At 53.0% G+C, this 23,959-nt stretch overlaps 10 protein-coding genes across 10 annotated transcripts; 6 read left to right on the top strand and 4 right to left on the bottom strand.

Moving 5' to 3' along the window:
• Positions 1-56: 56 nt before the first annotated feature.
• BGZ61DRAFT_531667 (Ctr copper transporter family-domain-containing protein) lies at positions 57-661 on the top strand (the record flags this gene model as incomplete). Its single annotated transcript, XM_046253748.1, has 2 exons — positions 57-101; positions 158-661. 2 exons carry the CDS (start codon positions 57-59, stop codon positions 659-661), a joined length of 549 nt encoding a protein of 182 aa, XP_046105378.1.
• A 1,417-nt stretch (positions 662-2,078) lies between these two features.
• Positions 2,079-2,562, top strand: BGZ61DRAFT_531666 (uncharacterized protein; the record flags this gene model as incomplete). Its single annotated transcript, XM_046253747.1, has 2 exons — positions 2,079-2,468; positions 2,545-2,562. The coding sequence occupies 2 exons, from the start codon at positions 2,079-2,081 to the stop codon at positions 2,560-2,562; spliced, it is 408 nt and encodes a 135-aa protein (XP_046105377.1).
• A 277-nt stretch (positions 2,563-2,839) lies between these two features.
• On the bottom strand, positions 2,840-4,442 carry BGZ61DRAFT_517127 (CDP-alcohol phosphatidyltransferase-domain-containing protein). The gene is made up of 3 exons (XM_046252320.1): positions 3,902-4,442; positions 3,462-3,838; positions 2,840-3,401 (listed from the first exon to the last, which is right to left on the bottom strand). The coding sequence occupies exons 1-3, from the start codon at positions 4,026-4,028 to the stop codon at positions 3,006-3,008; spliced, it is 900 nt and encodes a 299-aa protein (XP_046105376.1). The 5' UTR covers positions 4,029-4,442; the 3' UTR covers positions 2,840-3,005.
• A 493-nt stretch (positions 4,443-4,935) lies between these two features.
• On the top strand, positions 4,936-6,150 carry BGZ61DRAFT_221444 (uncharacterized protein). The gene has a single exon (XM_046238106.1). It carries the CDS (start codon positions 5,067-5,069, stop codon positions 5,919-5,921), a length of 855 nt encoding a protein of 284 aa, XP_046105375.1. The 5' UTR covers positions 4,936-5,066; the 3' UTR covers positions 5,922-6,150.
• A 71-nt stretch (positions 6,151-6,221) lies between these two features.
• On the bottom strand, positions 6,222-7,073 carry BGZ61DRAFT_449950 (uncharacterized protein). Its single transcript, XM_046245677.1, has 2 exons — positions 6,676-7,073; positions 6,222-6,618 (listed from the first exon to the last, which is right to left on the bottom strand). The coding sequence occupies exons 1-2, from the start codon at positions 6,962-6,964 to the stop codon at positions 6,380-6,382; spliced, it is 528 nt and encodes a 175-aa protein (XP_046105374.1). The 5' UTR covers positions 6,965-7,073; the 3' UTR covers positions 6,222-6,379.
• Positions 7,074-7,481: 408 nt separating this feature from the next.
• On the top strand, positions 7,482-14,226 carry BGZ61DRAFT_531662 (uncharacterized protein; the record flags this gene model as incomplete). The annotated part of the gene is made up of 3 exons (XM_046253746.1): positions 7,482-8,089; positions 8,141-8,286; positions 8,339-14,226. The coding sequence occupies 3 exons, from the start codon at positions 7,482-7,484 to the stop codon at positions 14,224-14,226; spliced, it is 6,642 nt and encodes a 2,213-aa protein (XP_046105373.1).
• A 98-nt stretch (positions 14,227-14,324) lies between these two features.
• BGZ61DRAFT_587657 (heterokaryon incompatibility protein-domain-containing protein) lies at positions 14,325-16,689 on the bottom strand (the record flags this gene model as incomplete). Its single annotated transcript, XM_046256499.1, has 1 exon — positions 14,325-16,689. The coding sequence occupies one exon, from the start codon at positions 16,687-16,689 to the stop codon at positions 14,368-14,370; it is 2,322 nt and encodes a 773-aa protein (XP_046105372.1). The 3' UTR covers positions 14,325-14,367.
• A 1,146-nt stretch (positions 16,690-17,835) lies between these two features.
• Positions 17,836-20,441, top strand: BGZ61DRAFT_350398 (uncharacterized protein; the record flags this gene model as incomplete). Its single annotated transcript, XM_046240225.1, has 2 exons — positions 17,836-18,688; positions 18,802-20,441. The coding sequence occupies 2 exons, from the start codon at positions 17,836-17,838 to the stop codon at positions 20,439-20,441; spliced, it is 2,493 nt and encodes an 830-aa protein (XP_046105371.1).
• A 2-nt stretch (positions 20,442-20,443) lies between these two features.
• Positions 20,444-22,468, bottom strand: BGZ61DRAFT_350200 (uncharacterized protein; the record flags this gene model as incomplete). The annotated part of the gene is made up of 2 exons (XM_046240208.1): positions 20,444-21,245; positions 21,303-22,468. 2 exons carry the CDS (start codon positions 22,466-22,468, stop codon positions 20,444-20,446), a joined length of 1,968 nt encoding a protein of 655 aa, XP_046105370.1.
• A 706-nt stretch (positions 22,469-23,174) lies between these two features.
• On the top strand, positions 23,175-23,880 carry BGZ61DRAFT_449938 (40S ribosomal protein S20). The gene is made up of 3 exons (XM_046245676.1): positions 23,175-23,305; positions 23,404-23,627; positions 23,696-23,880. The coding sequence occupies exons 1-3, from the start codon at positions 23,264-23,266 to the stop codon at positions 23,778-23,780; spliced, it is 351 nt and encodes a 116-aa protein (XP_046105369.1). The 5' UTR covers positions 23,175-23,263; the 3' UTR covers positions 23,781-23,880.
• The last annotated feature ends 79 nt before the right edge of the window (positions 23,881-23,959 follow it).

The raw sequence follows: 23,959 nt of genomic DNA, 5'->3' as shown, positions 1-23,959 counted from the left end.
ATCCGCCCGACTTTGGACCACACATACGATACAGACAACTCCCTCGATCCGCCAAGATGGATATGACCAGCGATAGCAGCAGCGCCGACTGCAAAGTCAACGTACGCCTCCTAACCGCAAGCCACCACGACTATACTCCAGCTAACCTCGCTCCTAGATGCTCTGGAATTGGTACACCATCGATGCCTGCTTCCTCACAACATCATGGCAGATCCAAAACGAAGGCATGATGGCCGCCACCTGCATCGGCGTAATCCTGCTCGTCATCCTCGTCGAGTTCTTCCGCCGCATGGGCAAGGAATACGATAACCTACTGCACCGCCAGTTCGAACGCCAGGCCACCACGCATGGCACCGCGCTCGCCGCTCAGGGCTGCACCGGCGCCGTTATCCCCACGCGCCAGACCATCACCTTCCGCGCCTCGCCGCTGCAGCAACTGGTGCGGGCCGTTATCCACGCCATGACCTTTGGCGGCGCATACATCATCATGCTGCTCGCCATGTACTTTAACGGCTACATCATCATTTGCATATTCATCGGCAGCGGCCTGGGCAAGTTCCTGTGCGACTGGTTGGTGGTCAGGATTGACATCGAGGGGCTCGACGACGGAGGACACGGAAAGTCCAAGGGCATCGAAGAGACGACTGTTTGCTGCGGCTGAGCTGGCTTTGCTGGTCAAGATTTCATCTTTACTTGACGACTGAATGAACCGGAAGCGCTGCCAGTCGGGTTCTCTGTTTTTGTTTAAATTGTTTGGCGATACCCCTACGCGAAGAACTCGGAATTCTAAGGAGACAGCTTCAGCTCATTAGAGACAGCACTGAGCTCCTTGAGTATCTAGTTCTGAAGCGATAGCCTTTTAGTAATACGGGAAGGAATGGCAAGTGCATCGACGGAGAGAGGAGGCGTTGCATAAAACGAGCAGCGAGGCCAGAAATGGCTTGAATTTACCAAACCCACTCCTACATCGCCAATAACCCTGCATTAGTTGGTCTTGATATATCCAAAAGTTCACCGTCATGAAGTCCTTTGAAATCATTCCAACATTATAAAAACCATTAACAAAGGCCCAGACGCTGATTGCAGCAAGCGTCATCCGAGGTGCCGAGAGAATGAGGTGCGGTGACCTCCCAGAGTACAAAAGCTAAATAACAAGCTCAAACCGGCTCAGTAGACCCTATTTTAGATGCAACTATAGCTCTAGGCATTAAAAATATGTTGAAACTGCGCACGTAGGACCCGCTAGTCCCAGCCTTCGGTATGCTACTCTGTGACCTGTCAAAGCCAAATCCACTCAAGGACTCTACCACCCCCGCAGAACATCTTAGTGCAGCTCGGGGCCGATCTTAGATCGAAACCCATGCGCAATGTTCCGGCCCGGTGGTTTACAGGTTCATAAATGGACAGTGTCGTGATTGGAGAAGAGCTGCGAACTCGTCCGCCAAGGAGGCGTCGCTCTGCAGTGGTTGCGGAGCCCATGCCTGCATGACAAACTTGCTCATACCAGCTCGCGAGTCGTTACCCTCCAAAAAATCATGGGAAAAGAGTCGTCGTTTTCAAAACCAGAATGATTGATAAAGGGATCAAGGCAATGTCGAAGGCTTGGCCAGAGGGGCACAAAATGGAGGCCATTTCCAGATTACCGGGGCCATGTCTGGCGTTTGATCCGCGGAACAACGTGTTCTGGTGCAGAAGTGGCACTCTGTCATCTGCCTGCACTAAAAATGAACCCGATAACAATATGCTCAATCACGCTCTAACGCCCCTTATGAGGTGAGGTGGTTGTTTCAAGGCTGTTGTCGTTATTATCAGGGCGGCCACGCCATGTATCAACCCAGTGTCGCCAGGATCGCGCGACGATCGGGCCAGGATCAGCCTTCATTGCCATGACCATCTCAGAAGCGAGCTGAGTATACAACAAGCCTTTCAGCTTTGCTTCATTCTCTTCTCCAAAAAAATCTCAAAAAAGTTTGCAGTGCATCATCATCATGTCTTTCTCAAGTTCGTTTTCGACATCGTCGTCATCTACCTCCAGCTCTCCCCTACTCTTCCATCATGTCCAACCCCACGGCGACAAAATGGAGAGCGAGCTGGAGATTGTTAAGGCCTGGTTCTCAGTGCTAAACGACTCGGAGCGGTCGGAGGCTCTGTCTTCCATCGCAGAGCTGCCGTGCCTCCGAGAAATAGAGCCCTTGATCCAAACGCTTAAGGAGCGCAAGCGGGATCTGTGGCGACGGCAGGAAGAGCTCATCATCCAGCCACCAAACAGGATGAAATGGGTCATGCCAGTGTTCCCCCGCAACACCCAAGACCCAAAGTGGGCGGCCAAATGGCTGAGGGCCCTGAGGCTACACAAGTACGAGAAGTGCTTGTCGGGGTTGTCGCCAGCGCAGGTTGAACGGCTGAACGACGAAGACCTGCAGGAGCTGGGCGTGGACACCGTAGGTGCCAGAGGGAAGCTTCTCCGAGTAAGTTTTTTATACTATAACCGGCATGCAGCAGCGCCCGGTATCGTTAGTCTGCAGTATTTCTGACCCCAGACAGGCCATCCAGAGTGGTTGAGCATCGACGATGCCACTGTACACAAGAACGAAAAATAACGACAACACACATTCAAATGCATCGCTCCCTACGAGCACGACGGCGCAGGCGTCTCTAATTCAACTAGCGGGCGTATTTGGGATTTGAAGGGCTTGGGAAATTTACCTGGCTCCCATAATTGGAGTTGCACGGAATCCAAGTGGTTGTTTGGGATGTGATACCACCCAACAATCTTGACAATTCCCCGGATTTCGTAGATATGGGAATACATTTATACAAAATACATCATTGACTCATTCGCCTTAAAACCAAGCTGTTATTTCTAAATATGCTACTCCATGTCATGATGATCATTTTAGCCATTTCGCACCGCGAACGCTGGGCTTGCAGAATGGTCACGATCTTACCCTACATTCTAACCCATCCTAACGAACTAAGTCTAGTTGTTTCATGATCAAGGGCGATCAAGGTGTCTTAGCCTTGGTCTTTCGAGGAAGACCCTTCTCCTTTCTCGCCTTAATATCAACGTCGGCGAGTGATCTGCTGGCCTTGACGAGCTGGACAATATTGAGAAATTGCTTGATGGCCATGACCGGGAAGCTGGCTCTAACCAGAACCCACGGCCAGAATGAATCGATCTTATTAGCACGGGCAATTTCCAGTGCCGCGGCGCTGTAAGGGTTCAGGAATAACTGCTTCAGGAGTGACGTGTTGACAGCACCGGACTGGGCGATGTCTCCACCCGTCGTCTCCCTAACATCCTCGAGAAGCTCAGACGAGATGGGGGACGACGAGAAGGATACAAGATAGAGAGCGATAAAGAAGAGCTCGTTGAGAAAACAAACGATAAATAAGACGACCTAAACAAGAAGAATCAGTTGGCATGCCACAATCATAGTCACACATAATCGGTGGTGTACCTTGTTAGAGTAGTACAAATTCAACAGCCAGCTCTGGCTTTTGTCGATATTCTTATGGCTCGACTCGGCACCTCCCACGACCAGAGTGGCATACATGTGGATATAGTGGCTGGAAAAGTCCAGGGCGATGAGACCCTGGAAAACAACCGCCCATCGTGGGAAGGCCAATGCCAGAAAGACCAACAGACATGATGTGGTGCAGCGGTCCGTGACCATGTCGAGGACGGCGCCAAAGCGCGTTGACTGCTCGAAGGCTCTCGCAGCGAACCCATCGAAGGCATCGAGCAGACAGGACACACTATAGAGCACCGAGCAAGTGCGGGGGTGTATAGGCATGTAATAGAGTGAGGCGATAGCAAGGACAATCCGACAATAGCCTGCCGGTAAGTACCGTTAACAAAAGGAGGCGTGTATCGGATGGGATGAGGAAAGCAACGTACCGATGATATTGGGCCAGAAGAGGAAGATATTCTCATGAGTAGTTGCGTCCGACTCATCCGACCCAAGGTGGTTAGAATTATTGCCGTTCATCTTGACCTTGTCGTACTCGCTGACCGATGTGTGCATATCGCTCGTTTCCGCGTCCGTCCTTTTAGACTGGGAGGTTGATTTGATGGCTTCAGAGTTGCAGGACCTGCTTGCGACGTCGAAGATTGGGATGAGGGAAGGTCGATGTGTTCATTTGATCATGGTGAGAGACTGTGAGACGGTCGTGAAAAGATGACTAGGGTAAGATGGTTTGGGCTTCGAAGTGGTTGATCTGCATAACCGAGCGAACCGAACGACTGATGACGGGCGCCAAGAGGCTCCAGATAGAATAAGATGACGTGCCAAACGTGGCTAAAATAAAAAGAAACCGCGCCTGTAAGAGTGAATGAGTGGATGAGGGACTGCAGGGGGGCTAAGGATTGGAGTGGCCTCGTCGCTCTAGCTTGATCCTCTGAAACCACTGTACATCAGATCACACAAGACGTGTTATTCCGACAACGAACTATCATCAGACCATGTCAATTCCGTCACAGATTTAGGTGATCCAATTTCCAAGATTAAACTCCTATTATACTTGTTAAAATACCAACGAGAAAGCTTATGGGAACAGGTACCCGCCCGGTTATGGACCTACAGGAGCCACCCGGATTGTCTATATTTAGGGCGTCTCGACATGCACTCTCTGAAACATGCTGCAGCCACCTGGTTGGGTGGGTGAGACGGTTTTTGGATACTTGCCTCTCAGTTTTCAGAGGAGGTAAGGCAGCGGAGATGGCTCTGACAGACTACCTGATGGATCCTGGCGTTGAGGTGGGAGGCTTTTCTCCGAATGGAGGAGAGGCTCCTCAAAGGTAATACCATGTTGAGTTGAATTAACCCAAGCCGATACTTAAGTAGGCACAATGAACCAACTAATTAAGCCACATGGAATGGATTATCTGCGGAGGTGACGGCGGAGCGTGACACCCTGGTGGTGCAAGCGCACAGGGCGGGCCGCAGCACAGGCACCTCAACACGCCTACAGACCTCCAAACCACCTACAGCTCCAGGTCCCTTCATTAGCTCCCACGCCGAACAAGGCGGTTCAACTCCCGCCCTTCGCCCGCAAGGATCACGATGGCAGCCGCGTCACCCAAGAGCACTCCGAAGCGCAAGCGTGGCGACGAGCCATGGATATCGCCCATCAAATTCTCCTTTGAACCGCCGACCGCCTCGACCTCGAACGATGGCAGCAGCAGTCCCCGATCGGCCGTCGCTCACAAGTTCCGCGGCCTCGCCCTGGAAAGTGGGGGCGGGGCAACCAGCGACGACAACGATGCCATCGAGTCGCTGAGGAAACGCCAGAGACCGGATGATTTGATGCTCGATGCTCCGCAGGCTGACCCTCCAAAAGTCGATGATTTCGTCGCCTTGGACGGCAAGCCTGTCCTGTCGTTCTCGCTCGCCGCCTCCGCAGCCACCCCGCAAGAGGAGCCCGTGAAGCTGGCTCAGCTGCCGAGCCCAGACGGCGGCCTCAACCGGTCATACCCGTCCATCAACCGCTTAGCCGACTCCAAGTCGCGAGTCAAGAAGAGAACCAGCTCGCCGCTGCGCTTCAAGAAGACATCGAAACATCCGGACGAAGACGACGACGACTCCGAGATCGAGATCGTCGACCCGGTAAGAGCCGCCCTGACGTGGCACGAGGATGAAATCACCATGTACGACCCTGAGGACGAAGATGACGATGGCACCGGCATCAACGGCATCGGATTCAAGCCCACACCCGCGCTGGCCCATGCCAGAACCCTGAAGAGGAGGCAGCAAATGGCTGAATACCGTAAACGGGAGGAGAGCGACGCCAGAGCCAAGCGCAGCCAGCGACGCCGCGGAGCCTCCGATATCGCCACCGGACCGGGTGAGAAGTCTCCGTCAAGGAAGGTTAGGTTCATTGACGCCGAGGCCCAGAGCATTGCTATTACCACGGGATAATATCATGTGGGAGGGCTGAATGGGACTACCTGCCGGGAATTGTGTGGTTTTGGTACAGGGATTGGGGTTAGGCGGCGGCACACTGGCTCCTGGCGTTTTGTTTTTTTGTTCCAGCTTTCTTTTTCTTCCTCTTTCGACAGCATCTGCGCTGGTTGATACCTTGGTCTTCCTTGGTTGGGACGTTTCTACAGGTTATCTGGTGTTACTTGGTCGAGAACTATGGACGGTAACTTGTGATTCCACACTACTCCCTTTTATACCCAGTTCTTCAGAGAACTCTCGGTTCTGGTTTTCTTTAACGATGAAATTTTGATTTTAATGAGAAAGTTCCTAAACTTCTGTCTATCCTGTGAACCTTGCCATATTGTACAAGGGAGTTTGTTCGTTTCCACGGCTGTGGCCTGGTGGATGTCACACATACTCATACATGATAATACAAAATAGACCCGGTATCGAGCTCACCAGAACTTGTACCACGGCCTTTCCGCGGCTTTTCGCTCGGCCTCTAACCGCTGGTGCTCCTTCCTTGCCTCCATCAGCTTCTTTGCTTGTTCCCTTCTGTTTTCCGTCACCACTTCGATCTGTCGCTTCATCTGTCGGCGCTCGACCCGTCGCAGGTACTGGCAGTATTCGTAGGATGCCATGCTCCCGAGGACGAAGAATCCGACGGCCCAGTTGGCAGCCTTGGTCGCATTTCCTAGGAATGGTTAGCATGGATGCGGGACGCTGGAGGGGTAGGAGGGGTGTCTCTCGCCTTGAACCACAAACTTCAATCCTCCCAGACCGGCACCAGAGGCAATTCCGGTGACGAATCCCTGGCGGGCGCAGGGCGTGTTTGCAATGTTCGCGAAGTCGTCCTTCTTGATCATGCCCACAGCCTCTGTGATTGTCGGCCGCGCATTCGGCTTCGTCGCTCCATTCTCGGTAGCGGCTTCGTTCTCTACCGGCTTGGACCAAACGTGCAGGGTCTTTTCCCCGGGCTGAGGTTGCGATTGGGGTAGCAGCTCTGGCTGCGGTTGGCCATCCTCCTGTGTCGGGGCCATTTCTGGCTACCTGTGCTGCGCAATTGGTATCATGAAAGGCGGCCGAGGTCGCTTTTGCAGAGCCAGCTCCCACATCGGCCGATCAATGACGCTGAAAATGGTGTTGCCGGCCTGGGCCGCTGGTGGTCCGTGCACCGACCCTCACGCCCTCAACACGCTGACGCTCAAAACCCATTAAACTATAGTGGGGCAGGAACGAGTGTGTCGCGCTGCCCTGGACTGGACGCGTTTATACGCGTCTCCCAGTCTACCAATCTGGGTCAAGGCTTTTGATGCCAGGCCCTTTCTCACCGGCGTCGCCTCCGTAACCTCCGCAACACACGAAACCCATTGTTGATTTTCGCCCTTTCCCAATTCGATCTCCACCTTTACCTTTGACGCCGGAAACCATTGCGCCTTTGTATTGCTCTTCTCATGACGGCTGCCGTCGTTGTTCGAGTGTCCCGGGCACAATAACTCGAAACCGTCTACTCCATCCCATCTCCTCCCACTTCATCCCAGGAGAGGATTCCCCACAATGCCCAACACAAGCCTCCGTCGCCCGCAAAAGGGCTTTCGCCGTGGAGGCAAGACTGCCTACCATGGAGCCCGAACTCGCACATTCGCCGCTTCCTCTCGGACAGAGGCCACCTCGGCGGACGAGAAATGGGAGCGCACGCGGCTCGCGCACACCATCGACGAGAACATGGGCTTCGCCCGATACGAGAGCGGCAAGAAGAAGGAAGGCTGGCTCGTCAACGTCCAGCCCACATCGCTCGAGGACGACAGGATACCCAACGGCCGGTCCGCTCTTGACTGCTACTTCATCGAGGAAGATGGCTCGACATTCAAGGCGACAGTGGAATACGACCCGTACTTCTTGATCGCCGTGAAGAAGGGGCACGAGTCCGAGGTGGAAGAATGGGTCAAGAGAGTCCCTGGAGACGGCGTAATCAAGTCGATTCGTCGAGTTGAGAAGGACGATCTGAACATGCCGAACCACCTTCTTGGTTACCGCCGAACATTCATCGAGCTCCGGTTCGCCAACGTCAACGACCTGCTGGCCGCGAGAAGGGACATCATGCCCATCGCGGAAAAGAACAAGAAAAATATGAATGCAATGGATGCGTATGCCGAGGTCGCGACGTAAGTACAAACCCCCCATCTCAAACTATCAGTGTCTAACACATCATACAGCGCCAACAACGGCAACTTTGACCTTTTTGACGATTTACGAGACGACGAACGACACATGAACAATTCTATTTCGGATGCTAGCGACTTTATTGTCGACATACGAGAATACGATGTTCCCTACCATGTACGAGTAATGATAGACTTGGGTGAGTGCTTCCACGCCAGATCTGTTGGACTAGTCGCTGACCCGGGCTACAGATATAAGAGCTGGAAAATGGTACTTCGTCGAGGCCAAACACGGCGTAACGAAGATCTACCCCAGCGAAGAGAGGTCGCTTCCAGCAGACCCTGTGGTCATGGCCTACGATATCGAGACGAGCAAGCTGCCTCTAAAGTTTCCCGACGCTGCCACCGATCAGATCATGATGATTTCGTACATGATTGATGGGCAGGGTTTCCTAATCACCAACCGCCAGATCATCTCCGAAGACATTGGCGACTTCGACTACACCCCAAAGCCCGAGTACCCGGGCCCCTTCATGATCTTCAACGAACCTGACGAAAAAGCTCTGATTGAAAGGTTCTTCCTTCACATCAAAGAAGCCCGTCCAACTGTTATCGCGACTTACAACGGTGACTTTTTCGATTGGCCCTTTGTGGAAGCTAGAGCAAGTGTCAACGGTATCGACATGTACCATGAGATTGGCTGGAAGAAGGACAGCGAGGACCAGTACAAGTGCAACTACAGCGTGCACATGGATTGCTTCCATTGGGTCAACCGAGATTCATATCTACCTCAAGGTTCTCGAGGTTTGAAGGCTGTCACAGTCGCAAAGCTCGGATACGACCCCGATGAACTCGATCCGGAGTTGATGACACCCTACGCTAGCGAGAGGCCACAGACTCTTGCAGAGTATTCCGTTTCAGATGCAGTCGCCACATACTACCTGTACATGAAATATGTGCATCCTTTCATCTTCTCTCTATGTACCATTCTTCCATTGGGTGGCGACGACGTCCTGAGGAAAGGAACGGGGACCCTCTGTGAGATGTTGCTCATGGTGCAAGCATATCAGCGGGAAATCGTGCTGCCGAACAAATACATAACTCCAAAAGAGGCGTTTTGGGATGGCCATCTCCTTGACTCGGAAACCTACGTTGGCGGCCACGTCGAAAGTATCGAGGCTGGTGTTTTCCGGGCAGACATTCCAGTGGACTTTGCTGTTGAACCGTCGGCAGTTGATGAACTTCTTGACGACCTGGATGCCGCTTTGAGGTTTGTCATCACTGTGGAAGAACAGAAGTCCTTTGACGATGTGGAAAACTATGAGGAGGTCAAGGCGCAGATCAAGGCAGCACTCATGAAGCTCAGGGAGACCCCCAATCGCCACGAGACACCTCTGATCTACCATCTCGACGTTGCCTCCATGTACCCCAATATCATGACCACCAACCGACTGCAACCCGACTCGATGATTAAGGAATCTGACTGCGCTGCTTGCGATTTCAACAGGCCAGGAAAGACTTGCGATAGGAGAATGCCTTGGGCATGGAGAGGGGAGTATATCCCGGCAAAACGAGACGAATACAACATGATTCGACACACCTTGGAGAATGAGAAATTCCCTGGAAAGTACCCCAACTCCCCAATGCGTGCGTTTCAGGAGTTGAGTGCGGATGATCAAGCGGGTCTTATACGGAAACGCCTTCAGCTGTACTCGCAAAAGGTCTACCACAAGATTCACGACTCCACCACCATCGTCCGAGAGGCAATCATCTGCCAACGGGAGAATCCCTTCTACATCAATACCGTCCGAGACTTCCGTGACCGTCGATATGACTACAAGGGTAAGGCCAAAACTTGGAAGGGGAAAACAGAGTCTCTCAAATCTTCCGGGGCACCTCCGAACGAGGTCGACGCCGCCAAAAAGATGATCATTTTGTATGATTCCCTACAGCTCGCTCACAAGGTCATTCTCAACTCCTTCTACGGATACGTCATGAGAAAGGGATCTCGCTGGTATTCTCTGGACATGGCCGGCGTTACTTGCTTGACTGGAGCCCATATCATTCAGATGGCTAGACAACTCGTCGAACGCCTTGGCCGACCTCTGGAGCTGGACACCGATGGTATCTGGTGCATGCTTCCAGCGACTTTCCCCGAGAATTTCTCATTCAAGCTCAAGAACGGAAAGAAGCTCAACATCTCGTACCCCTGTGTCATGCTTAACCATCTCGTCCACGCCAAGTTCACCAACCACCAATACCAGACCCTGGTTGATCAAAAGACGTTCAAGTACGAAACTCACAGTGACAACTCCATTTTCTTCGAAGTCGATGGTCCTTACAAGGCCATGGTTCTCCCCACATCGAAAGAAGAAGACAAGAACTTGAAGAAGAGATACGCTGTATTCAATGACGACGGAAGTCTGGCTGAGTTGAAGGGTTTTGAAGTCAAGCGTCGTGGTGAGCTAAAACTCATCAAGATCTTCCAGCAGCAAATCTTCAAGTTCTTCCTTGAGGGAACCACACTGGCAGAGTGCTACACCGCTGTAGCCAAGGTTGCCAATCAGTGGTTGGATGTCTTGCACAGCAAAGGTGTAACTTTAGCAGATGAAGAGCTGATGGAGCTCATTTCGGAGAACCGAAGCATGTCCAAGACCCTCGAGGAGTACGGCACCCAAAAATCAACCAGTATCACCACTGCCAAGCGTTTGGCGGACTTCTTGGGTGAGCAGATGGTCAAAGACAAGGGACTGAACTGCAAGTTCATTATTTGTGCTCGGCCCAAGAATGCTCCCGTCACGGAGCGAGCCGTCCCTGTTGCAATCTTTTCCGCGGAAGAGAGCGTCAAGCGAACCTATCTCAAGAAATGGCTCAAGGAAGATCCTGCCGATACGGACCCTCGGGCACTTCTCGATTGGGATTACTACCTTGAGCGTCTAGGCTCCGTCATTCAGAAGCTCATCACCATTCCCGCTGCCCTTCAGAAAGTTCGCAACCCTGTCCCGCGAGTTCCTCATCCCGATTGGCTGCAGAGGAGGATCAATATCAAGGAGGACAGGATGAAGCAAAAGAAACTCACCGATCTCTTCAGCAAGGGCCCGCTTGAGGACATCACGAATCGCAATGGTCCTCGAATGGATGATTTGGAAGACTTTGGTAGCAAGCTTCTAAAGCCTAAGCTCGTTAGCTCGGTCATTGCTGCTTCTCAATCCGCACCTACAGTTCAAAAACGGAAGTCTCCAGAGCCTGCCGAGAACCTTGACCCTATGGCTGCGTTGCCAAAGATTATGCCAAGCCCTTCGGATGACTATCCAGCGTTCTTGGATTATCAAAAACAGAAGTGGAAAATTCAGAAGCAGGCTCGCATTCGAAGACGACAGCTTTTCGGTGACCGACGAGGTCAGGCGGGCAGCAACATCCAGCAGACTTTCATGAAGCAAGCTCATGTCACTTACATGAACACTTGGCAAGTTTTACACTTGAAGACAACCGACACACCTGGAATTGTCATGGCATACGTCTTGATCGACGCCAAGATTCACACGTTGAAGGTCAACGTACCTCGTCAAGTCTTCCTCAACCTAAAGGGCAAGGACCTGCCTGATGTCGAGGTCGATGGCTGCGAGGTCGAACAAGTCAACTACACGTTGCCCAATGGTCACCCATCAAGTCACCTCTTCAAGCTCACTGTCCAGGAGGATACATATTTCAATGAGAACGAGAAGTTTTCACTCCTTTTCAATCATCCCAGTGTGGAGGGAGTGTACGAAAAACAGGTGCCTTTAAATATCCGGGCTGTACTGCGGCTTGGAAACCAGTGCACCATCGACGAAAATCAGCACGCAGTGCTCGGAAAGGGACTGGAGCAGGGCTTCGATCTTTCTGGTCTGAAGCGTCCAGCTAAACCGCGAACATATCTCGACACATCCCTTCTGGCTTACATCTACATCTCTCACATCACCGCAGGCGAGCGACAAATCTTTGGAATCTTCTCCACGACCAGCGATCAAGCACACGTTATTATTCTTCAGAAGAACAAGGATTCTGGACAAGATCTCCCAAACATCACCAAAATGTACTCGCAGATGCTTGCCAAGCGATCTGAGGAGGCTGCTGGGACGAACTGGCAGGATTGTTTCACCTACCAGGAAAAGCTCAACATTCGTATCACGCAAGTAACGACACGAAGGAAGGCTCATCTGGAGATCGGAGACGTTGTCAAAAAGATGCGCAAGGATGAGCATCGACCACAGATGTTGGTTGTTCAATCATCCCAGCGCAAGCTCCTCGTTCATGATGTCCCTGTCCTCGGGGATTTCCCTATTCTGCCGCTCAAATACGATGCCGCGGACAGCTCTCTGCCACCGCTGGGCTGGCAGTCTGTTATTGCTCGTCGTCTTGTTGGACACTACCTTGGCCTTGGATCGTGGATCCTGCATCTCACTGCCTTGGCACGATATGGCGATGTTCCTCTCTGTAACCTTGAGCTTGATGATCCTCGGTTCTTGATCGACATCGCCTATGCTCGCCGACTGCAAGCAAATGGCGTGGTTCTCTGGTGGTCTCCTGGGGCCCGCCCAGATCACGCTGGTTACGAAAGGGATGATATTTTGGGACCACTTGACACGGTCAAGATGCCAAGCGTCAATAACCCAGGAACATTCTCGTCGGTATGCATAGACATTGACGTCAGAAACCTGGCTATAAACACCATCTTAACATCCTCCCTCATCAACGAACTGGAGGGTGCCGATTCTGTCTCATTCAACCCGTCTGGCGGGGACGACTCTGAAACTTTACAATCAGAAAACGCCTTTGCCAACGCAGGCGTGCTTGTCCTACGAGAGATGGTCAAGGCATGGTGGGCCGAAGCGTGTCGAGGAAACACCATGGCCGATGTCATGGTGCAGCATCTTGTCCGCTGGGTGGAAAACCCTGACTCTTTCATGTACGATCGAGCATTGCATTACTACGTGCAAATGATGTCCCGCAAAGCCTTCCAACAACTCATGGCCGACTTTCGCCGCGTGGGCTCTCAGGTTGTCTTTGCCAACGCTAACCGACTCATTTTGCAGACGACCAAGGCGGAGGTTGGCAACGCGTATGCGTATAGTCAGTACATCATCAAGTCAATCAAGAGCAAACCCCTCTTCCACTTCATCGACCTGGAGATCAAAGAGTACTGGGACTACTTGGTCTGGTACGATGAATTTAACTACGGAGGCAAGGCATGCCAGGAGGTTATCGAGGCAGACGAGCAGAATCTCGAAACCGTCATGCACTGGCAAATGGCGACATTCCTCCCCATGCGACTGCAGCCGACTTTCCAAGACTGGGTAATAGAGTTCATCCAGCTGATGCATCACCTCAAGAGGCCACAGGGCAATGATCCTGATTCAACGCCGCGTCTCACCCAACTGCCAAACCGCGGCTTGGAGAATCAGGAGGGCCAGATCATTCTCGGCAAGGCTTTCGAGAAGCCTCTCAAAAAAGCCATCCTTGGACTCATCAACAAGCAAAAGCGCGAGCTGCTCCATCCAGAGCTCGCTGAGGACTACTCGTTCCCTAGCCTCCCAGGCTCGCATCTCGCCCCGCGCAACCCCATTCTTGAGCTTATCAAGTCGTTGATGCAAGTCCTCTCGCTTGACAAGAACATCACGCTGGAGGCTCGTCTCCTCCGTAAGGAGCTCTTGGCCATGTTCGAGATCCGCGAGTTCTCCAAAGACGGCACTTTTGCGAACCCCTCTGAGAGCCTTCGCTTGCCGCAACTATCTTGCGATAGCTGCACAATGACACGCGATCTAGATTTGTGCCGCGATGAGGACCTTGTTGGTGAGGGAGCAAACTGGCGCTGCAATTTCTGTGAGACCGAGTTCGATCGAGTCGCGATCGAGGAGAAACTGTTAGGTTTGGTTGAAGGATGGGTTGTCGAGTGGTCCACACAGGACTTGAAGTGTGTGCGGTGCGGAGCACTGAGGCTGAACGACTTTATGGAGCATTGTACTTGTAGTGGGGAGTGGAAGGAGGTTGTGTCGAGGGCTGAGGTGAACCGAAAACTGAGTGTCATGAAGAGGGTGGCCAAGTTCTATGGTCTGAGGATGTTGGCAGATGTGGTGGAAGGCTTATACCAGGGATTGTAATGGAGTTACGGGGAACGCATGGAAGAGGAGTTTGAGCTGGTATCAACGGGTCTTATAATGAATCACACTTGAAATAGAATCAATGAATGTTTTCGTATCAAGAGGGCTTCCCCTTGTTCTAAGGCAGCCGGGTTGTGAGATCTACACCAAATTAACATTCTCCAGATTGCTCGCGTCCCATTTGGGGGCTCCGTCCAGGTAACAATCCCCTATAAGCCGAAATGCCACACCCTCCATGTACTGCGGAACTTCGTCCCGTCGTAGGATGTACGGGCAGAGTCCTCCTGTAAGAATATAGATCCTGTCACCTATCTCTGTCTGCGGCGGACCAAGGGCCAGGGCCCCTTCTTTAGTAAGAAGGATGCAGTTGCCAGGGCCGGTCTCCAGTGCTGTGCGATAAACCTGTTTGACCCTCCTGTCCCGCCACGCGTCGTCCAGAGTTGGTATAGGTTTCTCAGCGGCCTTGTCTTCGCAATCCTGGCATGGTCGTTCAGTCGATACAGAACAGTGGGCGCACCCGCCCATGATCTCGGAGATGAATTTGTCACGGTGGCGTTCTGCAAAGTATTCTTCTTCCTCAACCCGGCTGTCAATGGCCACTCCAGTCATTTTTGCTAGCAGGTAAACCAGGATTGCCAGATTAGGATCGTCCCAGCCTCCCTGCAGGCGAACATGATTGTTTTGTTCCATGACCACGCCGAAGCAGAGGATCCGCCCAATGGAGTCGAGGCGGTGTCGATATATGTCGTAATCCCAATCGTTGGGGAAAAGCTTATGCCTAGCAGCTTTAATAGCCTTGATGATTTCAATCATGTTGGACAAGTCCGGGGCGAGAGGCTCGGACACGTGGTGGATTGTGGTGCAATATTGTGCTGGTACCTTGAGGCAGTTCTCGACTTTTGTGTAATCTCGGAGCCGAGGGTGGTAATAGTCGTATACCATTTGACGATCCACAGAACTCTGAAAGTCCAAGTGGAAAACTCTACTGGAATAGATTTCGCGCCGGGAATTGATGTCCACCGGAAATTCTTGCTCACGCTTGTGGATGGTCCCTTTCAACGTCACCTCCGACAACAAGGCCGCATCCTTCGCTAGTTTGCTGTAGTACTCGGAAGGCTTCATGGATTTAGGGGGAAGGCCTGGCGTCTGAACTGTAAACCTCATGTCTGAGGCATTGTGGCACAGCCGGATTTTCCATGCAATAGTATTGGGATCAGGGGGAGCGAAGCCATCGGCCCAATTCGGTACCCAGGAGGGAAGGTTGTCTCTCGACTTGGCGGCAAGGTCCGCCGAAGTTATCCAGAAAATGCCTGTCTCGTGCATGATCCTGATGACAACTTTGCAGAATAGAGCTGCAACTGAAGTAGCATAGTTCGTCTCGATGTCAAAGGCCTGGGTGGTGAGGTTCCCGAGGAGCTGAGAGAGGGCATATATTTTATCCCTGGGCTCTGACGATTGCCGATGGCGAAATGTCCTCAGCAGCCAGAGGAGGGGGCTTCCTAGTGATCTTTGGAAGTATCCCAAGTCTTGCATCTTCCCGATGGATTCGTACTGTTGAAGGCGTCGCAGCTCGGATACTTTCTTGACCTTTGCGACTAAGAGGTCAAGCACTTTCGTGTGTTCGCTTCCGGACGGTGAGAGCTTAAACGAGCGTGATTCCAGCTCTTCGACAACGTTGGATAGTAGGTCAAACGGTATGATGACTTTTCCGTACGTGAGCTGAAGCTCGCGAGCGACTCCGACCTCTTGGGTGATCCACATGCGATCCCACCAAGGAGCAATCACGAAGGCGCGTAACCATTCGAACAGATGGCGAAGCTTAGGTTCCATTCGTTCCGTATTGTTGCTCGAAAATAAGTCGACGTTTTTTAGCTTGGCATGGAGAGAATGAGATGATAGCGCTCTGATCAAACCAAACATGCACAAACATCTCTCGTGGGGTGATAGTTGAGCCGGTTCTTTGGATTCTAGCAGCGCGAGGGAGTCACGGATGTGTTCCCAAGAGTTATCGTTATTTACTGGAAATTGAAGGGTACTTGAGGCGGCTAGCTTCTTCAACTGAGAATTGTAGTTGCGCTGACTCCGGTCGAGGGAGTGGCCAACATAGCCGCGGACTTCAACTGCCCAACGGAAGATGTGATGCATGACATGGACTTGCTGACTTTTGTCGTCGATATCGTCCTGGTTGATACACAGAGCATCCACCCAGAGTGTGATGTGGATGTCTGGTGACCGGATGGTGCGCAACGCAAGATCGAGATTGACAGTGATGCCTTTGACGGTGCCATTGACAACGATCTCCTTGATAGCTACAGGACTTCCCCATGTATACGAGAGCGCAATGTATTGAAATGACTGGTCCGCCTCAAATAGTTCTGCCTCGAGATCATCGTCCCAGTTTCCAGGACGCAACTTGAGGAGACGGATGTGGTCTTCTGCGAGCCGGGTGTATACCAGAGGCATCGTGGAGTGTTGTGAGATGTGTCTTGATTAGACTGAGAAGAATTCTCTTCCATAAAGACGGTTTCGAATATGCATGCAATCCAGAGCTGGAAGGGATGTTGATGGATATATGAAGCGTGAGCGAGTATCGATCAGAGTGGGGTTAGACCAGCTCCGAGACCTCTCTCAACCTGTCCCAATTGGTACACTGAAGGCAGTCAGCCGCGTCAAGTGACCTGGTGTCCGGGGCCACGGCATTTTTATTCGTGCCAAGTATTCAATACTCAATTTAGGCCATGAACAGTACTGCAAGTTAAGTTGAGGTACAAGGCCATGACGGCCACGCGTTGAGGCTTGGGATGGAAGATGGGAGAGGGGATGCCTGGTGATCTCCAGGCAACAACGGCCAAGTCAGGGAGTGGCCGGGAACTTGCCCTATGTTCTGCACCAACGGCGACGGACTCGGTGATGTTCATTTGGAAAATATAAATATCAATTACCGCGCATGAGTGAGCTGGATGCCGATTTATCTGCGGCATTGTCTTTTATGTAGTTTGGTATCTGAGTACTCCGTACACTCAAATGAACCTAGGCTTGAACGCGCTCTCAGTTGTCTTTGCAAAGAACCTCGTCCCAGAGACTCTTAGTCTAGAGTTTAGTTTTGGGGTTCTCTCTAGCTATATTCCTCCCATAGCTTTTCTCAAGAATTTGGGAAATGTTAATCCCTTCAGCCATCGTTTCCCTGCGATAAGCCGGCAGGCTGGCGGCGGACCAAGTAAGTGGTCCGCATGTCGGAAGCCGCCGGCATAATAAGGCAACGGCGCCAAGGTGCAGTGGTGCTGCCTGCCGTCGTAAGCTGCCACAAAAAGTACTCAATCGGACCTGCCATTTCCAGGCCGATCCCGGTTCATAGGCCAGAGCGGCTTCGACTTCTTTGTCTGCTCAATCCGAGTCAACTAAAAACAATCAACTCGCCCCTTCGGCTCCGACGCCATCCAAGCCTCAATCGAGATGCCTCGTCGACGCCTCAGGGCTCCGGCGCCCACTCATACAACTTCCGGCGACGGCCCCACAAGCAGAAGCCCGATGCCGTTCCAGTTCCCGTCGCCGTCGCCGGTGTTGACTCCCGGGCCAATCCCCGTGCCGATGCCAGTGCCCATGCTGTGGATGGACGCCTCATCCAAGGCCGATGGCGCAAACGACGCACTTTTCCAGTCCGCGGCCTGCAGTTTCAACTTCGAGCCTTACTGCCGGGCGTCTGCTTTGCCCAGTCCCGCACCTGAGTTCTGCCTCAACGACTCAGAACCTGACTCACCCGCGAATGCGAATTGGGTGTACCGTCTCGGCCCAACCAGAGCCTTGAGCACAATCAGTTGCGAGACAGCGCAGACCTCGTCATCGGCCGGCTCGCTGCTTTCTCCCGTCCAGACCGACCGGAGTGATACACTGACTGCCCGTGGCAGCCGGTCCAGAGGGCCAAGCCCTTTGGGACGTCGCAGTCGGACCAGCACTGACGACAGCTGTACGGAGCCGCTGCTTTGCCTCGGCCCCCGGTGCGTACAGACATTCACTACCGAGGACGAATTGAAAGCACACGTTGAGGCTGTCCACACCTATTCATGTAACTGGGCTGGCTGCGATCAACCGAGCTTTGCTTCTCGTGATGGCTTGATCTGGCATGTTAAAGCAGAGCATCTCCTCGTGTGTCCCTCTCAAGGCTGCACAGAATCCTCATTTCAAAGTATTCGTCTTTTGCGGTCGCACATGGATATATCCCACTCCAAGGCTGATGGTGGTGTCAAGGAGTGGCAACTCACACCCACACTCCCTGATGACCACGCGTCGATGCAACACACCGACTCGCCACAAGACGTGAAACCTGTGCCCGCCAAGGAAGGAAAGGCCCCCGAGGGCTCGGAGCAGGCCATTTCTCAAATGCTCCCCTCCGTCAATTTGGCCAAGACGAAGTACCAAGACCAGCTTAGACGCGTGCTGGAGAAGCGATCTAAGAAGAATGCCGGTAGGTTCACCTTGCCGCTTCCTCGACCTGAGGAACGAACCAAAAGGCAGAAGTATCGCGGCGTCTCGGTCTGCAGATACTCTGCCGTTTGCGTATGAAACTGACCGTTAAAGGGACGCCAAGATCCGCAGACAGTCCGACCGACTTGGTTCGGGGTAAGGCCTCGAGACTCGTTGAAACGGCAAGCTTTCCTCTCGTCTACGAGCACGCCATCCTGCCATTCCTCTCCGAATTCTTACCCAAGTGGGTGGGTAGCCGCCATGTAGTTAGTGTCATGAGAGGCAAAACCTCCCAGATGAGGCGCATCTGCATCATGACGAGGCACAAGATCTCCCGCACCCGTAAGATGATAATCGTGCGCCACGTTCAGGATCTCCTTCCAGAAACATTCCGTCGCTTCGTTTCCTTCGTTTTCTCTCTGGGCGAAATTGATCGCACTACATGGGCTAGAGGCTTGAGTAGGCATCAAATGGATGATATCTGTATTCCCCGAAACCCCTACTTCTTTCGAAATCCCTGCATGGGCGACAGCATCGGCATATGCGGCAACGGCACCTTTGAGGATAGTACCGCCACTTTAGGTCCCAATCTTATTGTTGGAGGTGGCAGTTATTGGCTGGGAAACTTCCATCCTTTCCTCGACGCGTATCAACACCTCCAGACTGTGGTGGTCGAACATCCCTCCCTCCAGGATCGGGGGCGCTGCATTGCAGAAGGTCACGATGCTATGTCGCAAGAAGATAGCTTCAAGCTTGGCAACCTCGAGGTGACCTCTGGACTCAACCTTCAGACGACTCGAATATCTCATGATCCATATTGGGAAGAGTGTGACAAGGAGCAGCCTTTGATAGTTACCGACTGGTCACTCATCGCTGCCCGCACCTCCCATGCCAACCTTCTTCGCCGCTTCCCATCGGAGACCCAACCACTTCTGAGGGAAACTCCCATCACATCCACTGGAGTTGTCATTCCTGGGGCCTGCGTCACCTCAAGTGGCCGTACGTCAGGTCATCAACGTGGCCAGGTTTGTGAGATTCCAGCATATGTCAGTGGGGATGAGAACGGCACTCGGAAGGCCACAAGAGAGTGGTTCATAGAGGAGCCATACCCTTGCGATAATGAAGAGGAATGGATCCGTGGAGGAATTGGTGTTGAGGGCGATAGCGGTGCGGCCGTTGTTGACTCCAATACACATGCCCTCATTGGACACCTCTGGGGTCGCAACCGTTACTGGGGACCTGGGCCGCGACATACCTTCTTCACTCCAATCGCGGATATCTTCGACGACATCCAGGAGAAGTGTGGGCAACAAACACGTCCCCGGCTTCCACAGCACCGCGATGAAGCAGATTGCTTTCCGCCATTTCCATCGTGCCGACAGTGCTACGACCTGCGTACCTACCTGGACAGCCGAAGGAGTTCACGCATGTCACTACAAAGTATGATCATGGGCAAAGGCGATTCCGATCAGGACCTCACCTCTATTGAGGCTGTCTCGGAACTAGCTACGCCGCGGGACTACCATCGCTTCGTGGGTGTCGAGGAGACGGGTTCTTCCTTCAACGTCAACGGCAGCTTCTGCCCCGGAACCCCGGCTATAGCTGACATCAAGAGCCCGTATGCAACGACACTAGAACTCGACGACCCATACGTCACGGAGTTTGCTGCCCCGGAGGGTCTTCGGAAGAGAGGGCCCATATTCAGCACCAACTCAAGCCAAGAGAGGCAAAAGAGGCAGAGAGTGGAGGAATGATATCAACCAGGGAAACCTCCGCGAGCCATCTTCTTCGCACGAGCATCGCGACGGTTGTGGTTCGCTCGCGAGCCCTTGTTAGACTCCTTGTTCCGCCTGGCAGCCTCGGTCTCTTTCTCACCAGTCGGTCCGGCGACATTGCCTCCTCTTCCGCGACCACGACCCCGCCCTCGGCCACGGCCACCTCCTCTTCCACCCCTGGATGAACCACCGTCGGCTTCACTATCTTGATCTGGTGAAGGTTTCCATGAGGTCGCCTCCAGTTGTGTTTGCTGACCGCTGAATGCGTACTTCGCTTCTAATCTTCGTTTTTGTTGTGGGTTTCTCGTTAGCATGACTGCCCATCCTTCAATGGTCTCGTCCGTCATGCCAGTCTCCTCCCTCAGCTTCGTTCGAGGACCTCCCCTCCTGGTAGTGGCATCGCGATCAAACACCTTTGCATCCATCTGGAATGCCCGGAACAACACCTCCTCATTGCCATCATTTACACCGTCTGCCTCGTTGTTGGCGGCATCAACTGTACCGCCCACATCGGCGGCGTCGTACGTATCGTCACGCTCGTCATCATCCGAGTCAAATGCGGCGAGAGCAGATAGAATGGCGGCCTTGTTGGGGGCAGTTGATTTATCCTTGAGGATGTCATCAGCAGTTTGGGTGGGATTTTTGCCAAATGATAATTTAGAGGTATCGAGTGCAAGCCGGTCGAGCTCATCATCGTCGAAAACGTTATGGCGAGTCGGGATATGCGGTGGGGTTGGACGAGGTGCCAAATCTGTGTGTCGCCTTGGTCCAGCATGTAATGATCTAAAAGGAGTTAATGATGTCACACGTGGGAAAATCTTGAGGAAGTTGGAGGCATACAGGAGCTCTGTGCGATCTGCGTTGGCGAGATGAGGTGGTAGAGTCTCACTGAGCAGATTCGCAACGACTTGTTCAACGTCATCTCCGTATTCGTCCAGACACTTTGCCACGAAACCAGCTCCCAAATCAGGAAATAGATCCTGTACTTGTGTGATCTGGCTCATTCGATGGACGTGAATTTCCGCTTCCAGATCATGTTGAGTCTCCTTGTTCTTGCCCTTGCCCTTGTCTATCTTCCTCCGCACGAGTCTCTTCGGCCGCACCATGGCTCCCTTCTTAAAACTCTCCAGTGCAGTGATCCGGTTCTTCAAGTTTTCCGTTGCAGCACCTGAATCCTCTGCCCTTCTCTGCAGTAATTTGAGTAAGGGTGTACTTGTGACTAGCTCCGGAACGAGTGAGTCGTTGACATTGAGAGGACCAGTCTTGTGGGCGTCGGCAGCCGATTTTAAGGCATACAACTCATCATTCAGCATGGCCCATTTGGGGGGTTCAGCGTCTACCAGTCCCACTAGGCACAAATATGTCGTGGTGACAATGACTTTGCGCAAAGGCGGGTTCATGACGCGGAAGCAGGTGACAAGGCCGTCGAAGAAGTCGGAGCCGGCGAGGGCGAGTGTGCAGGCATCAGGGGAGACGTGGAGCAAATGGTTGAGGCGGGTGAGTTGCGACTCGACGAGGTTCAGGTCACCCTTGATTCCAGAGTCGAGATGGGGAATGAGAAGCTTCTTGAGAGAGGTGAGGGAGGATCCAAGGATGGTGGAGTGTTGGCTGAAGAGCTGGGAGATGAGCGGCGCGGTGACTCTCCGGGGATAGATCTTGGCCAGGTCGGCGAGGAATGGAAACGCGAGGAGTTGAGGCTGAGGCTGAGGCGGAGGAGAGGCGGTGAGGATGCGAGATGTGAGTTGAAAGACGGCTATCATCAGCAACGTCGAGTGCGAGCCCAAGGAAGCGGTGCCAGCTTCAGCCGTCTCCTCGGCGAAGGAGGCCAGAAAGGCGGCCACGGACTCATCCTTGGAGACGGCGGCCTTCAGGTCCGTATCAGAAAGCGCCAGCCAGGCGTGGCAGAGGGCAATCCAGGCGGCGAGGAGGGAGTCCCACTCGCTGGAGGAGAGGTGTTGTCGCCATGCGGCCTTAGGGAAGGGTGCGAGGGGGGGTAAGTTGGGCATCTTGGCTGCGATCTGGCGAGCGATACGGCGACGTGATATTACCCTCAAAACCAGCACCAGGGACGGGGGAGGGACGATTAAAAAGAAAGGGTGTTGGGGTATGTGTATTCGAAGCGGAGTTGGGCGAAACAATTGGCCGTCTTATAAGCCATTCGCCATGGTCGCTATCAAACCAAGTAAACACATTTGGCCATCGCCGGATGAATCATAGTGGATGCTCCTGGTCGTCCCCAGGCAGGGCAGGGAAGCTGCTTGGTTGATTCGCCTCAGCCTCCGCCTGCCAAATCGAGGGGCATAAGCTTGGGGACGGACGGAGACGGAGGTACCTCTGCGCGTCAGCACGGGTGATTTTGCGGGGAAAGTAAGAAAGGTACATTGCTCAGGGCAGCTATGGGAAAACCCATGCTCAATAGCGAACCTACCTAGACACCGGGATTGACAAATTACACAAAATAAACCTCGATAATATCACTCGGATCATCATATGACTCGCACTACTCACTCTCATGGCTTTTGCCTATGAAATTGGCCATGTACCACCTGCGAAGCTCAGAATGAACTGCACTGTACCATCGACGAATCCCCCGCCAATCAGAACCCCTCAAGCACCAGCCGCGCCAACCCCAACTTAGGACTAGCGCCGCGCACACACAAGCCCTACATTGCACTGGCTTACCCCCACCAAAAAGTTCGCGACAATTGCCCATCTATTTTTCTTGCTCCCTCTCAACACCCGCCTTCATCACTTTGCCGAAACGTCGATACCACACGTTCGAGTCTTGAAGGTTGCCCATCATGTCTTACAACAAGCCCGAGAAGGACCTTGGCGATGGCCCCGTACGTTGCTGCCCCCTAACCACCGCTCTCTCTCCCGCCGCCGGGGGAGACGGTTCGCAAAATTCGAGATTCCACGACCGACTAACCCCCCGATGCAGAAGAGCCACAAGATCCGCATCACCCTCTCCTCTCGCAAGGTCCAGGTCCTCGAGAAGGTCTGCACTGAGATCATCGAGCGCGCCAAGAACAAGGACCTCCGCGCCAAGGGCCCCGTCCGCCTGCCCACCAAGACCCTCAAGATCACCACCCGCAAGACCCCTTGCGGTGAGGGTTCCAAGACCTGGGATTGCTTCGAGATGCGCATCCACAAGCGCCTGATCGAGTACGTGACACCCCTGGAGCTGTGCTCGAATTTTCCCCGAGGATCCTGGACTAACTGTCGCGCTACAGCCTTAACGCCCCCACTGAGGTCGTCAAGCAGATCATTGTCAACATCGACGCCGGTGTCGAGGTTGAGGTCACCATTGCTGCTTAAGGGATTGGTCTTCGTGCATAGCGTGACCGGGAATGATACTCCTGTTTGGTCAGGCTGCGAAGTACCCGGTTCAGGTAGACAAAAAAAAAAAAAAAAGAAACGGTCTGCAACCGAAAATATCCGTGTTCCAATTCCATTGTGATGTCGATATTGTGGTCCCAATGCACCCACGATATATT

The sequence above is a fragment of the Ilyonectria robusta genome (genome assembly GCF_021365365.1).
Source record: "Ilyonectria robusta strain PMI_751 chromosome Unknown BGZ61scaffold_8, whole genome shotgun sequence".
Lineage (NCBI taxonomy): Eukaryota > Fungi > Ascomycota > Sordariomycetes > Hypocreales > Nectriaceae > Ilyonectria > Ilyonectria robusta.
This window is presented reverse-complemented; position numbering and strand designations above follow the sequence as displayed.

What these genes read in the sequence shown, in the direction of transcription:
- BGZ61DRAFT_517127 (XM_046252320.1), bottom strand. Translation starts at nt 4,028, where the DNA reads ATGCACACATCGGTCAGCGAGTACGACAAGGTCAAGATGAACGGCAAT. An exon ending in CTTCTGGCCCAATATCATCG is followed by an intron (nt 3,839 to 3,901) that starts GTACGTTGCTTT and finishes ACTTACCGGCAG; the next exon opens with GCTATTGTCGGATTGTCCTT. An exon ending in ATTTGTACTACTCTAACAAG is followed by an intron (nt 3,402 to 3,461) that starts GTACACCACCGA and finishes CTTCTTGTTTAG; the next exon opens with GTCGTCTTATTTATCGTTTG.
- BGZ61DRAFT_221444 (XM_046238106.1), top strand. Translation starts at nt 5,067, where the DNA reads ATGGCAGCCGCGTCACCCAAGAGCACTCCGAAGCGCAAGCGTGGCGAC.
- BGZ61DRAFT_449950 (XM_046245677.1), bottom strand. Translation starts at nt 6,964, where the DNA reads ATGGCCCCGACACAGGAGGATGGCCAACCGCAGCCAGAGCTGCTACCC. An exon ending in ATTGAAGTTTGTGGTTCAAG is followed by an intron (nt 6,619 to 6,675) that starts GCGAGAGACACC and finishes AACCATTCCTAG; the next exon opens with GAAATGCGACCAAGGCTGCC.
- BGZ61DRAFT_449938 (XM_046245676.1), top strand. Translation starts at nt 23,264, where the DNA reads ATGTCTTACAACAAGCCCGAGAAGGACCTTGGCGATGGCCCC. An exon ending in AGGACCTTGGCGATGGCCCC is followed by an intron (nt 23,306 to 23,403) that starts GTACGTTGCTGC and finishes CCCCCGATGCAG; the next exon opens with AAGAGCCACAAGATCCGCAT. An exon ending in ATCCACAAGCGCCTGATCGA is followed by an intron (nt 23,628 to 23,695) that starts GTACGTGACACC and finishes GTCGCGCTACAG; the next exon opens with CCTTAACGCCCCCACTGAGG.